Source organism: Caretta caretta, chromosome 8 (genome assembly GCF_965140235.1).
Source record: "Caretta caretta isolate rCarCar2 chromosome 8, rCarCar1.hap1, whole genome shotgun sequence".
Lineage (NCBI taxonomy): Eukaryota > Metazoa > Chordata > Testudines > Cheloniidae > Caretta > Caretta caretta.
Window position 1 is genome coordinate 55234676 of NC_134213.1, and position 14439 is coordinate 55249114.

The following is a 14439-nucleotide window of genomic DNA, read 5'->3' on the forward strand; positions in this document are numbered from 1 at the left end:
AATGGGACCCTGATCTTGACTGGGGCCTCTAGCGCGGCTGTAATACAGGTGGTGGTGATCAATTCACGAAGAGCACTCTAAAGTAGGGAGGGTGACTGAGACCCGGCCCCCTCGATTTCAGTGGCAGGCTTGGGTACAATGAAGGATTCACAGCATCTGCAGTGGCTTTTGTTTAATTTTGAGGGGCTTCTGCTGAGGAGAGGAAACATATTACTAGAACCCCAGTTGGCACTGACTGTGGGGAAGCTCACACTGCTGATGTGTCTTTCTATCCCTCCAGATCTCCCTCCTGTCTGGTTTTGTGCTGCTGTTTTGGTTGGTGTAGGACAGCCCCGAGAGCTGGTAAGGAGATCTGAGGTTTGGGTGTGTCTGCTTCATATGGGCTGGGCTCTCCTTATTCACCAAGTAAGTCTGACTGGGGCACATGCTTTCTTCCTGTGTCGGGAGTGACTCAGGTACAGGAGCTGATAAAACCACCTGAGAAGAGAAAGCAAAGCACACTGGAAAGCCAGCTGCAAGCTCCTGGCTCTGCTCTGGTGTGTTGTGTTGTGTATTCATGCCTGGATCCCCAGAAATGACTTTGCACTGGCTGCTAACCCTGAGCTGCCTCTGTGTCTCTGTCTTCCTGCCTGCAGCCATTGGTACCGACAGAAGAGAAGGTGAGGCTTACATGATTAGATCGTCCTGCTTCCGTTTAGAAAACTGATTTCACTTACAACTTTTTTTTTTATTTTTTATTTTTAATTCTGCACTGGTTGAAGGGTACTCCAAATGACCTTACCTGCTACAGAGCCCCCAGGTGAGACAGCACTAAGCTGTGAGATCTCACTCCCCTCCTCCTGGGATTTCTCAGAGATGCTTGTGGATGGGAGTGGTAATGTTTTGGTTGGGAATAAACACTAGATACTGTTATCTGGATTTCCTTGGCACTTAAACATCACAGGAATGCTGCATTGGTTCATCAGGACCATTGGTAGCCCAGATGATTCTGGGACCCCCTTTAAATAACGTACTGGTGTGTAACTACTTTCTTTAAAGACTCTCTGTTTGAGAGGAATTGGGTCTGAACATGCTAATTATGTTATGCTGCATTGTGTTAATATAGCACTTTTAGTAAGCCAGAGTGTACGCTGCTAAGCCAATGCACAAACTGGAAGAGGAGAGCCTTTTTGGTTTAGTAACACAGAATTCAGATCTTGCGGAGATTTGCCTTTCAAAATGTTTTGTGTTAGACCAGGTCTGCACATCCAGTGCTTGCAGGTGAACATGTGTCCAGTTATCTGTTGTGACACCACACAACTAGTGTTTTTATATGTTGCGAGATACTTTGTATGATGGTGTTGGTTGTATATCTATACATGTTTGAATGGGCGACTGTGACCGGTACTGTGACAGTGCAATTATTTGTGTGTGTGGCTGTATGACGGTGTGACACCTTGCCTGTATAGTATGTTTTGCTACATTGCATTGTATTTACATGTATGGTTACAGAGTGTGTACTGACAGTAATAGGGTCTTCATAGACCATGTAAGCTAGTCTGCCTTTATGGCTATTGCTGCTACTGTGTATCATATACAATGATGTGACACTGTCATGGGTTATGTGTGTTTTGTGACTGACTTGAATGTGTGTTGTAGGTAATGACATGCATCTAAGTTTGTTTATAGACATTTGCTTAACACTGTCAGTTTGAGGGCAGCATCTGTAAGTACATTGATAAAGGCGTGCTGCTGTGTATATTTTATATTTGCCAAAATGTATTTGCATTCACATTCAATACATTTTAATTTTTAGTGGTTTGGAAGTAGGGTCTATAATTTTAATTATTTTTAATGTAAACGCACCAAGAGATAGTGGAAAAACTAAAGGAAGAAGTATTGAAAACAATTCTGTTTTGCAAAAACAGATGTTTTCATGTAAGGTGCAGCACTAATCAGATTATTATAACAAATATAATTATATCTGAAATGAAATCTCTTAATAAACCATCATAGTTTCTCTTCCCTTTCCCTGCAGCAAATGAATCTGTGTAGTCAGACATTCAATTTATGTGGACTTTGAACTTTTTATTGCACTTGGTATAAAGTGACAATCAACGGCAAATTATTGACAGGCTCTCATTCAACAGGATTAATCTATTACAAACGTCCTGAATCAGTTAATATAAGTAGCTCAGTTTTAATGTTGTTGGTACTCTCTCCTGCACTCACCAACCAGCCATGTCCTCACAATCAATACAACTGTGTTTACAACTGAGCTATTTAAATCAGGTTAGCTAAATATTGAATTCTCATTTAGTTACAGAAGATCAGATGCTGGTGTTTCAAACTGCTCAGCAAAACCCATTGTACTAATAGATGTGTATGTTGTGATGTAGGCAGGTGTCTGACACTAAAAGTTTCCTGGTATTGCAGTGTCTCATTCAGTGCGTGCATGCCTGGTTGTCAGCGTGGCACTGCTTATAATGATTTGGGGACAGAAGGCTGTGCACTAGCATGAAACAATTTTTTCCATGTGCCATTATGTGTGATGGTGCGAGCTGTGTGTCACTTGTGGCGTGCGTGTCTTTTTCGGTTGGCTGTGGGTTTATAGGCAGTGACGTTTGCCTGTACCCAACCCCTGCAGGTATTGGTGCCAGATAGGGAGATCTAGGCTACCTGTGCCTTGAGTCTGTTAAAGGCTTGTTCTCAAGCAATTCTGGTGGGAGAAACATCCTTGGATGTATCAGGACCCTGGGTGGAGTCAGATGTGTGGGGCTTAGCAGTGTTTGTTGTCTCCTTCAAGTGGGGAGAGTTTGGCACATGGATTGGAGGTACTCTCATTGTTCGGGGGCGAGGGAGGCTTTGGCAGCTGGAGGGGAGACTGAGTGAGTGCTGGATACTGGGGTGTGTGTGTGTGTGTGTGTGTGTCTTTCTGGGGCTGGAGGAATGGGCTGGATTTGGGTGCTAGCTGGCAAGGGTTGAACCCAGGTTCATCTTGCTGTGATGGGGTGGAGGAGCTGGCATGCTGGGCTGGGTCCCTGAGATATACAGAGCTCTGTGCAGTTGGCACATGCCATGGGCTGGCCCTCCCAAGTGTTTCCACCTGTGACATTTAACTGTCGGAAAGAATAGGTGGGTGTTTGGGGCTTGCTGACCAGCAAAGACAGCCACCCCTGGTCTGCTCCTTTCTGCCTGACAGGGATTCCTCTGCACTCTCCTCTGGGATGTACAGATCCTGCCAGGTTCCCAGGGTTCATACTGAAGTAATGCGCTCTTCAGGCTGGCCTAGAGATCTCGGACTCAGGCCTTTGCCTGGCGGAGGCCTGGGAGGCTCCACTGGCTTGGCACAGTGCTGTGTATGCCACTTGGAAACCAGACAAGGGGTACATCTCTGCCATGTCTCCCCAGCTCTGTCTTTCTGTGTTTGTCCAGCCCCAGACAGAGCAATGTGCGTAGGAAAAGCAGGGTCAGGTCAGAAGAGGCATTGTCCTGCAACGTCAAACTCCACTCCTCTGCTCCTCCCAGGAAACACTGATGCTAAATACATTCAATGTGGGAATTGCAGCGCCCTGGAGAGCACGTGTGGGAGAAATACTGACCCACTGGAGGAACAAGGCAGCCTGCTGAATTCCATTAATACTGTTGCCCCTTTTTGACCCGAGCAGCTAGTGAAAGTTCGGGGCCCTGGGGACGTTCCGTTTGGAAGTAGAAATTGATGGAGTCTGGGATTTTCTTTGGTGCAGTTTTGCAAGAAATGTACAAAGCCCCTCTTCTCCAAATGCAGGAGGAAATAGGAACAAAAGGAGCAGTTTCCTAGCTTACAGTCCCAAGCTGCTTCAGCCAGGACCTGACCCAAAAACTCTCTCTAGCTTTCTCCTGAGCCATGCTGTGCTCGCCGGCTCCTGCTTGGCTTTCTTCCTCCTCTGAGCCTCTCTGTCATTTTTACACACACGTGCACATGACTCCCTCCCCCAAAGCCCCTTGTCTGCAATCAGACACCTGTGCTTAGCCAGTGCCAGCTGACTTGGGCTCGTGGGGCTCAGGGTAAGGGGCTGTTTAACAGATGTAGACGTTTGGGCTTAGATTGGAGCCTGGGCTCTAGGACCCTGTGAAGTGGGAGGGTCCCAGAACTCATGCTGCAGCCTGAGCCCAAAAGTCTACATCACAATTAAACAGCCCCTTAGCCCGAGTCAGCTGGCAGGGGCCAGCAGCAGGTGTCTAATTGCTGTGCACACACACCCTCAGTCCAGAACTCCTGGGTGGGTTCACAATCCTCTTTTCTCTCGGGGGGGGGGGGGGAAGGAGGGGCTTCCCCTTAACTCATCCTGACAGTTATGCTAATTGAAGGGTGCGTTCACACCCAGTCTCAAAGCAGTTTGTGATTCAAGCAGCACCCAGTATCTCTCAGCATAGCAATGCCACAGTGCCTACAGCTGAGGTGCAGGGCAGAGACATGAGTTATGGGTTAGCTCATTACAATGAAATAAATAGTATTGCCAAGCCACGACTCTGACTTCTTGTGGGCAGAGGCAGACTGGTGACGCTGCTGCTGCTGACTGATGCAAGATGTGGCCAGTGCATGGAGGCAAGCAAGATTTTCTGCTCTCCCCTGCTTGACGAGTGATCTACATGGCTGAGATGTCGGGGGAGAACGGAACTTCTTTCCCCATTTTGGGACCTGGCTTGGGCTCCCTGCTCCAGAGAGCCTGTCAACTCTGTGGTGATGAGGAGGAATTCCAGGCTTTGGCAGACTTTCAGTGACCCGTGCGCATGCCTGACGGCACAAAACCTTGTGGGCTGCGGTGTCATTCGCCTAGAGCAGGCACAATCCACTGAAGAGTCTGTTATGGAGCTGGCAGTCCACCAGTGAATTCTAGCTGCACTGACCTGACCATCTGCTGGTTTTATTCATCTCCTAGAATAAACAAATAGGAAAAGAAGGTTGCCTGTGGATTCAGCCATCTCCATGGGACCTTACACAGAAAGGGGAGAGGTTATGGTTACACAGAAAGGGGAGAGGTTATGGTTGTCGTGGAAGCTTGATTACATTTAAATGTGTTGGTTCCCAGCTGCTGAAGAGACTCTTTGCCCACTGGTTTGGTCGGTAATGTTGCCAGCTTCATTCCTCACTACAGCTGAAATATGAGTTGCACAGATTCAGGAACAATCAGGGTTTTCATAGATTCATAGATATTAAGGTCAGAAGGGACCATTATGATCATCTAGTCCGACCTGCACAACACAGGCCACAGAATCTCACCCACCCACTCCTGCGAAAAACCTCTCACCTATGTCTGAGCTATTGAAGTCCTTAAATCGTGGTTTAAAGACTTCAAGGAGCAGAGAATCCTCCAGCAAGTGACCCGTGCCCCATGCTACAGAGGAAGGCGAAAAACCTCCAGGGCCTCTTCCAATCTGCCCTGGAGGAAAATTCCTTCCCGACCCCAAATATGGCAATCAGCTGAACCCTGAGCATATGGGCAAGATTCACAAGCCAGATACCCAGGACAAAATTTTCTAAGGGCTGGTCTGCACTATAAAGTTAGGCCTGCTTAACTACATTGCTCAGGGCTGTGAAAAATTCCACACCCCGGGCGCTGTAATCAAGCCAACCTAAGCCCCAGGTTGGACGCTGCAAGGTCGACATCAGAATTCTTCTGAGACCCTAGCTACCGCCTCTGGGAGAGGGGGGTTTACTACAGCAGTGGAAGAAATTCACTGTGCCACTATAGCATTCCTAGTATAGACACACCCTTCTTTATGCATGAATTTAAGAGTAAGGCAATGGTAGGGGGAGTTCAGGGCTTGCCTGTCTCCTGCTCCCGCCCTCCAGAAGCTGGAGTCATGATCAGAACAGCAGGCGAGAGTTTCTCCCTCTTTTAGTATCAGGGATGCTTTGAGAATGAGGTTTTGCTGGGCACGTACTCTGGACACCCACATCTTGGCACAGCATTAAAGAATCCCAGCTGTTCTATCTGCAGGCCCCACCTTTTCCGAACAGCTGGAGACTTCAGTTTTCCCAAGGTAGGGCCTCTAAGCACCAGATAGGAAAGGGCTTTTCCACTGTAAATCCCTTTCTTCCCTCAGCCCTCAAACACAGCATCGCATTATCAACTCAGACAGTTCAGGGTTTTTTTTAAAACAATCTGTTTTAGCTCTCCCAGGCAGAGGCTCCTGGGGGAAGCCCAGCAGTAGGAACAAACACGCAGTCCACTATGGGACACCACTTCAGGTTAATAATGCATTAGCCCAATCTGTTGCCCTGGGCCAAGGCTATAGACGTAGCTCACAGCTCCATGCAAAGGCAAGACGTGAAAATGTGCCCTGCTCTGATCCCCCGTAGGATGCGCTGACACCAGTTTAACAACCTGGCCAAACTTCGGGGATATGCAAAAACTTCTTGGATGCTGTGTCCATGTGATCAGACAGCATTAACCACACAAGGGAGTCAAATGAGAATGGAAACCTTTTGAGAAAAATCTGGCTCAAGGAATGACTTCTGTGGCTCTGGAACAGACCAGTCTACCAGTGGCGGGATTGCAAGAAGAGAATTATGTTACTGGAGTGGACCTATCTTGGTTACTGCCTCCTGCCTTTGGATGGCATCTTCTTCATGTTAGCAGCCTTGGCTGATGTATGTGAATGTGTTTGTCAGCCATGCATGTTAATGGTGCATGGGTGAGGACGTCAGTGTGTGTTTGGGGGGGTGGTGTGCTGGGCACTGTATGTCGAGGTGGTGGGAGTAAAGGGCTAGCCCAGCATGGTGGGTCACAAATGTGAACAACATTTTTAAAGGAAGGGGACAATGGGTCTAATTCCTAAGTAAAAATCAGTGTGCTAAAATACCAGGGGAGAGTTAGGTCTGCAGCTGTGCTGGAGGGCAAGCAGGTTCCTAGGAGCCTTTCCCTTGCATGCTGCCCACCCTGGGGCTGGGTAGCACAACCATCAGGTGGCGATGGGGAGTGAGCATTGCCAGCACCACTCAGCAGCCCAGGGACAGAGGGCAGAGGCTATCCCCTTCTGCAGCATGGATGGCTCTGTGTCTTGAGGCAGATGTTAGCCCTCAAGGGAAGTGGAAAATGGCTACAGTGTGTTACCTGTCCTCAGTCTATGAACCAGATTTCTGCTTGCTCTGGAATTCCTCCGATCAGTGTCTCTCCTTTCCTAAGCAAGAGATTTCTTCTTTTTTCTGTTCTCAAGCTTCTCTCTGTCTCCCTCTCTTATTTGTCTTAGGAGACTTTCCCTGGTTTCTCTTTCCAGTGTCTCCCTTTTCCTTCACCCTTCTGCATTTTGTCTCCATTTGTAAAGTGAGGTTAGCGCTGGTAGAAGATGCTGGATTAACAGCCTGGGAAACCCAACTTCTTGGTCTAGATGAGGTGCAGCAGGTCGGATTTCCCTAGCAGGGACAATCTCTACAAGGGCAGCTCACCCCAATGGCCCATTCAGTCCTTGGCCTCTCTGATTCAAGGTGGCCAGTGATTTGCAGGGTTTTTCTAATGTAGACACTTGGATGCTAGAAGCTGAGACATTACAATTTCCAAATAGTTTGCAGATAGGGATGATTTTGAGCCAGTGACCTAGAGCAGCCTGCATCCAATTCCCCACATCTTCCCCACGTTCTAAACTTTTGCTAAATTGCTCCTCTCTTCCTGTCTCTCTGTTCTCAGTCCCGTCTGTTCTTTTGATAACATCTTTGTCCTCCCGCTGACCAAATGTCTCACCTGTAGTTGCTAAGGAACCAAGGCCCTGTCCTTTCAACTGCCTCCTAAAGGGGACTTTGACCCTACATCTGAGTTTCTCTTTTAAAAAAATTGTGGTACTGAAAAGTGATCTGTGTCTAGACATGCCTGGGTGTGCCATGTACGTGAAAGCAATTCTGGTGCCTTGAACAGAATAAAGTAATTCTCTTCAGTTGTAACCCTTCTGCCAGGTAGAGTTGGCAACAACAAGGGCTGGCTTCAATATCCAGAGTCCCCCTTAACCATACAGCACAGAACCAGCTCGAGCCCCCACCCAGTAATCTGGGAAAATTATACACCACCCTTGTGCGCCTCTAAGAGGCAACGCTTCCCCTCTTGCGAGCACTGAGTCTGTGTATGGCAGAGAGAATTTTTACTACAAAGGGGAAAGGAACCTGGCATTAATTTAGAGAAAATACCACAACCATGATTGAAACACATCTGACCATGAGCAAAACTCCTGCCCCAGAGTACATTGGGCAGTGTCCTTTGCCTCCATTTCTCACCTTGCGGTATAAAAGTCCAACAAACTACGGTCTCTTGCCTTTAACACGCCACTTCCCTCTCCCTCCAGTGCCTCCCACTCCCAGCTGCTGTCCTTGGGCAGGGGAGACCCAGCGTTGAGAGGTGCATTCATGTGAGTTCACCTCCCATCTGGAGGAGGAAGGAGTGTTGAGCAATGCCTTCCCTGCCGCTGCCACCGCAACTGGGTCACATTTCACACTGTGTCACTGCTGCACCATTGCTCATTCTGACAATGAGGAGTCCAGTGGCATCTTAAAGACTAACAGATTTATTTGGGCATGCCACCGTTCACTCCACTGCACTATCATCTGCTCCATCACCAATGGCCCTGTGCTGTCACCTTCTGCTGCCACCTGCTTCTCTACTGTGACCTCTGCAAATCTGTCTCTCGAGGTTCCACCCAGTTCCCGGTGATTTCAGCTCTCAGTGTGGGTACCTCACTGCTCGTGCAGGTGGGCAGTCTCATCTGCAGGGAGGCTGGCCCACAGCAGATCTGAGCAGCACTTAGACCTGATTACTGGTGATCTCAGCTCTAGCAATCCCTTAATAAAACAAGAGACTCAATGGAGCCTAATTAGCTCTTTCTTTAAACAGTGGAGGGGGTAGGTTAAATGGCACTTAGGAGTCTTACGCAGAACCCACACTTCCAGGCAGGAACACCTGTCCCCATCCCCCTCACTCTCCACTGGGATCTGGCATCCAAACCCATTGCTTAGTGAGTTCAGTTCAGTTGAGGGTGACCCCCTCAATCTGGACAGGCTAAATACAGTTCTGCTGCCCTTTACTCATACATAAAGGTAATAACATTTCATTACCCCTGCATTGAAATTTAAATTTTTTTATTAAAGCTAAAGTTAAAATTGTTTAATACACAGATTAAGGAAAAAAGAAAAGGAGTACTTGTGGCACCTTAGAGACTAACCAATTTATTTGAGCATGAGCTTTCGTGAGCTACAGCTCACTTCATCGGATGCATACCGTGGAAACTGCAGCAGACTTTATATACACACAGAGAATATGAAACAATACCTCCTCAGTGGGGTGGGAGGAGGTATTGTTTCATATTCTCTGTGTGTATATAAAGTCTGCTGCAGTTTCCACGGTATGCATCCGATGAAGTGAGCTGTAGCTCACGAAAGCTCATGCTCAAATAAATTGGTTAGTCTCTAAGGTGCCACAAGTACTCCTTTTCTTTTTGCGAATACAGATTAACACGGCTGTTACTCTGAAACCTGAGATTAAGGAAAGAGTGTGTATAATTCTTACTAAAGTGATTTGTTACCCAACAGCAGCCAAAACTGATCACTTGGGCAACACAGCTCTGTCTGCTATATACCTACACAGAGTAGCTGTGTTCATATACATACAGTCTGGTCCTGAAGCCTTTTCTCCCCAGCTCGTCACTAGCTTTCAGGGAAGAGCTCCTTCAGAGCTCGCTTACACAGCAATAGAAATGTTCTCAAGCAGCATCCCAGGTAGGCCATTCAGAGAATCCATTCTCTGAAGATCTGTTCCTTGGAAGGCTCTGCTGGTATAACAATACTGATATACCAGCAAAGGTCTCTTAGTGTGGATGCAGCTTATACTGGCAAAGGGTTTATTAGAGCTAGCCAGCCAGAGAGTGAGGGGGGGAACTTGTCATTCTGTACAGGAGAGATGCTCAAATGTTATTACTAAATGTCTATAGCCCAACTCAGCCCATCCTGCAGGTTTCTGTGTCTGGGGGAGATGAGTGTTCAAGACTGGGAGGCCATGCAAGTTATTCACAGGCTGAGAGAGGCTGTCACACCTACCTGCGTGTGGAAGTGGGGAACGTGCAGAGGGTGGCAGGTACACGTGGCTCTGACAGTGAGCACAGATTTGCAGGAGATCTTAGTAGGAAACTCTTCTGAGCTCTGGAATCTTGTTCTGAAGAAGTCATGGAGAAACAAGGCAGGCAGGGACAGTGTGAAGGGAAACAGAAAATTACACGTGAAACAGCGTACAGTTACAGACATGTTGCAAGTGATGTCAGCGTCCTCTCTTCAAAGGCTGCAGTGGGGTGGGAGGTGCCCTGCACATCACAGGATCTGGCTCTTTATCCCTGACTGAAGAGATTTCTTTGCTTGAAGGGGTTTTGCATGTGAAAATGCCAGAGAACTAGTTGCAACTTTACATTAATGATATGGAGTATTTGCCAACAATTACCACATTTGATACGTAAACCAGGGGATATCTGCTATCTCTGATGCTGCAATGTCCCTGGCTGGGGACGTAGCTGCACTGGGGCTCCCCAGGCTACAGCCGCCCCCCCTCGCTCCCAGTGTGGTCCACGTGCTGTTGCATGTCGAGTTGGGCTCTGCCACACGGAGTCAGTGGCTGAGTTGAAGCAAGGAGGAGGTGAGTCCGACCCCCATCCTGGCAGGATGGAGGCGGGTCTCAGCACTGAGATGCTGCTGAGTGCAGGGAGCAGTGATTGAAGGGCGCGTGCTGCTGTGTGGTGGAGAGTGTGAGATCAGCTCTGGTTGGTTTGGCAGCGTTAGCAGACCCCAGGTCTGTCTCAGGTGTTTGGAATTCCAGTGTCGTGTCTGAACCTGGCGGTGTGCGCTGGCAGCCAGCTGGGGCAAACGTACAGCTGCTGCTGCCAGGGGCTCCCAGGAGTTCTACTGCTCATCTCCAACCACAGGAGTGTTTGGATGCTGATGGGCTTGTGAGCACAGGGCACGATTTCTGAACACACCATTCTGCCCAGCTGGCCTCATCGGGTGATGTGCCTCTCCCTGTTAACCAGCACACTCGGACACGCAGGCCAGCTGTGCCCCGTCCTCAGCCCAGTTTCCTATTGCACCCAACACTTCCCCTGCAGCAGCAGGCCCTGGCCAGTGGTTGCAATAGACCCGCAAGCTGTTCCAGGGGGCAGGGCAGCCTTGTGACGCAGTTGCCCTGCGGGCGAACCTGAGCACCACAGTCAGTAACCAAACAGCCGCACTGCCAGCAGCTGCCCTGGATTATCAGCAAGTTTGGAAGAGCTTATGCAGACTCTTCCTGTTTGGTGGGCTGGGGATAGTCGTAGACTGACATCATTGCTGCATGGTGACAGGGTCCCAGGTTGGTGGGTGTTCGTCTGTCCAGCGCGCTGCGTGCTGTGTGGCCTCTTTCCTTCGCTTCTCCTTCCCCTTTGGTTTGGTTCCTTATTTCTGAGCCTTCTCCCCACGTAAGGCACTGAACAAACACCACTTGTTACTTTCTGTTGCAGATGACTTTGTGCTGGACGTATTTCTGCCATTTGCTCCTTTGTTTCATTGTAAATAGTGATGCTGCCCCCACCCTTTGTACAGACACAAAAGATTATATTCAATTCATTTTCCCTTTGCCCTAAATACCTGTCCCTTTTGCTCTCCCAGGAAGTTTGGACAATGGGACACAGCCTCAGCTGGTATAAACCTGCATCGCTCCACTGATCTACAAGGAGCGACTCCAGTTCACGGAGGCTCAGAATCTGGCTGTGTGTGTGATTGTTGGTGTTCAATATATAGCTAAACTGAAGGGTGGGGTTGGGGGGAGAATATTTATTTTAAATCTGTTGCGATCCCAACCCAACAGCACTCCGTATTGTGAGCTCTGCTGTGGTGTCAGACTTCTAGAAGTGACTAACTGACTTCGGCCTCCTGCAAAATCTAGCCTCAGGAGTTTGCTTTCTTAAGAAAACTTATGGTGGTGCCCGGGAGTCCAAATCACCAAAAGAACCCAGTATACTTAACACCAATTGGCATAAACCAGGGGTGGCCAAACCTGAGCTCGTGAGCCACATGGGGCTCTTTTACAGTTCAAGTGCAGCTCACAGAGCCCCCCACATCCCCACCCCATTCTCCACCTACAGATTGGGGATGGGGGAGCTCAGGGTTTCTGCCCTGCAGCAGGGTGGTGGGGCTAGGGGCTTCTGCCTTGTGGGGAGGCGGGGTTTCGGGCCTTCAGCCCTGCGGGAGATGCCTGTCGGGGCTTCGGCAGGAGTGGGGCTGAACCCCCAAGCCCTGGCTGGTGCACCCAGCCCTCAAACTTCTGAAGATTATTGTATGCAGCTCGGAGGGTCAGTAAGTTTGGTCACCCCTGGCTTAAACTAAGGACACAAATGGCTAGATGATAGAGTGGTCTGTTAGGGTTGCTAACCCTCCAGGACTGTCCTGGAGTCTCTAGGAATTAAAGATTAATCTTTAATTACTGATTGTGTCAGGTGATGAAACCTCCAGGAATACCTCCAACCAAAATTGGCAACCCTATGGTCCATTCAGGTCAAAGTTGGGGCATGTTAGTGGGACAATGCACTGCCCGTGCTATGCGTGTTTTATGGCTAAACAGGGCTTTGATATCCATGACTCTCAGGCTGGCACCCTTTACCAGCGGTATGTTTGCACATGAAAACTTAACCTCCAAACCTGATCCCTTCAGTGTAAGAGCTACTGGGGTCCCTCTGTTTAACTGTGGCCATGTCCTCTGCTCTTTCAGTCTGTGACTGCAATGGGAAGTCCAGTCAATGCATCTTTGACAGGGACCTGCTCCGAGAAACAGGAAATGGGTACCGTTGCCTCAAATGCATTGACAACACGGATGGCGTTCACTGCGAGAGGTGCAAGGAGGAGTTCTATCGCCAGCGGGATGGAGAAAGCTGTCAGCCTTGTAACTGCAACTCCAGAGGTACCTGAGCATCTAGATGGGACACAGGAGGAGGTGGGGGGCACTTATCTACTCTAGTCCTGAGGGACGGGGGCTGGGCTAGAAGTGATCAAATCCAACAGCTGACTTGGAGTTGCTATGTATTGCCAACTAAAATAATTCCTGCCTGATTCTGGTGGATTAAATTGAATGGATCCTTAGCCACGTCTCTCCCAAACTCTATCTGTTATGGTGAGCGCTGGCCGGGTTGTGGGAAGAAGGGACAGTTTGCCCTGGGTCCCACCTTTGAGAGGGCCCCCAAACTGAGTGACACTAAGACCTAGACTTGGGTTTGGAGGGTGGCTGGGCCACACCTGGGTAATGCTGTGACTCTGCACATCAGGTCACAAAGCTCCTCCCTCAAATTTGGCCTGCTGCCCCTCCATCATGATGTCATGACTTAGGGGCTGCCAGGCCAAACCCAAGTGGTGCTGCACCCCTGTGTGCCAGGATGCAACACCTGGGGCGGGGCGCCGGGCTCAGCCCAGTGCGACAGGAGCTGCTGCTGCAGGGTGAGTGCAGGGTGTGGTGGCTCAATTTCAGATTTTGCCCCCGAAAAGCTCTGTGCGGCCAGACGCTGCTGGGATGGTCACGCTGCTGGAGTCCCAGTTGTCATCAGCACGGCAATGCTCTGAGGAAGCTCACGCTGCTGAAATCCTATCTTAGGTTGTGTACAGTGTTGCTGCAGTAACAATTTCCTCCCTAACCCTTTCCAGAGGGAGATAGAGGGGGAAAGAGTGGGTCCCACCTATCTCAGCAAGCTGTGTCTTGTAACAGCTGCCCTCCCTGCAGTGCCTTTTCCTTGTAACATTTTAATAATATGGTATCGTAATCCTGGAGGCCTGCGCGAGGCGTTCTGTGGGCACGGCTCACGGATAGCAAATGTCCTCAATGAGTTCATCTGAGCACATCCAAGCCAGCCCCCTTCAGGTCTGGCGAATGAATACGAGCTCTTGCCAGTTCAGGTCCAGCAGATCTAGGGAAATTTGTGGTGAGGGTTCGGAACAACCCAGAAGAACCCATGCTGCAGAAGCCCATCCTTAGCTGGGATGCCGTCACAATGTGATGACTTAGGCGTAATGAATTCATTGTTCGCATCAGGCGGGGTTTGCTGAACTTTGTGGCTAAAACCCAAATCAGAATCTAAACCTCTGCCATGGATTAAGACACTGCAGATGGAGAAAGATGGATTGAGTGAGACCAGCTCAGGCTTACCAGGCACTTAACCTTTGTGGAAAAACACATGGCCCGAGGTTACGTTACTAAGCAGTGAGTCATGCAAGTTCATCACCCTTTAGAGATGTCATTGAGAACATAGATCTAATGCAAGGCTTTGGGGTTTGGCTCCGGGACAGGCCTGGCATTCAAGGAGCACACAAGATAGCAGGCTGCCTAATAGAGTGAGACCGGAGCTGTTGGTTTTACCTTCCCCTCTTCTCTTTACCATCTGCATGATGTTAAAGGCTCTTTATATCATTTTTAGTGAGTGGTATACCCTAAAGCA

At 49.1% G+C, this 14439-nt stretch overlaps 1 protein-coding gene across 1 annotated transcript in view; it reads left to right on the forward strand.

Moving 5' to 3' along the window:
• The first annotated feature begins 446 nt into the window (after nucleotides 1-446).
• The window catches only part of LAMC2 (laminin subunit gamma 2), a 41132-nt gene continuing 27139 nt past the window's right edge, over nucleotides 447-14439 (forward strand). The window contains exons 1-2 of the mRNA XM_048860694.2: nucleotides 447-659; nucleotides 12729-12917. Coding sequence (XP_048716651.2) covers nucleotides 557-659; nucleotides 12729-12917 — 292 coding nt within the window. The 5' untranslated portion in view covers nucleotides 447-556. The remainder of the gene's footprint in view (nucleotides 660-12728; nucleotides 12918-14439) is intronic.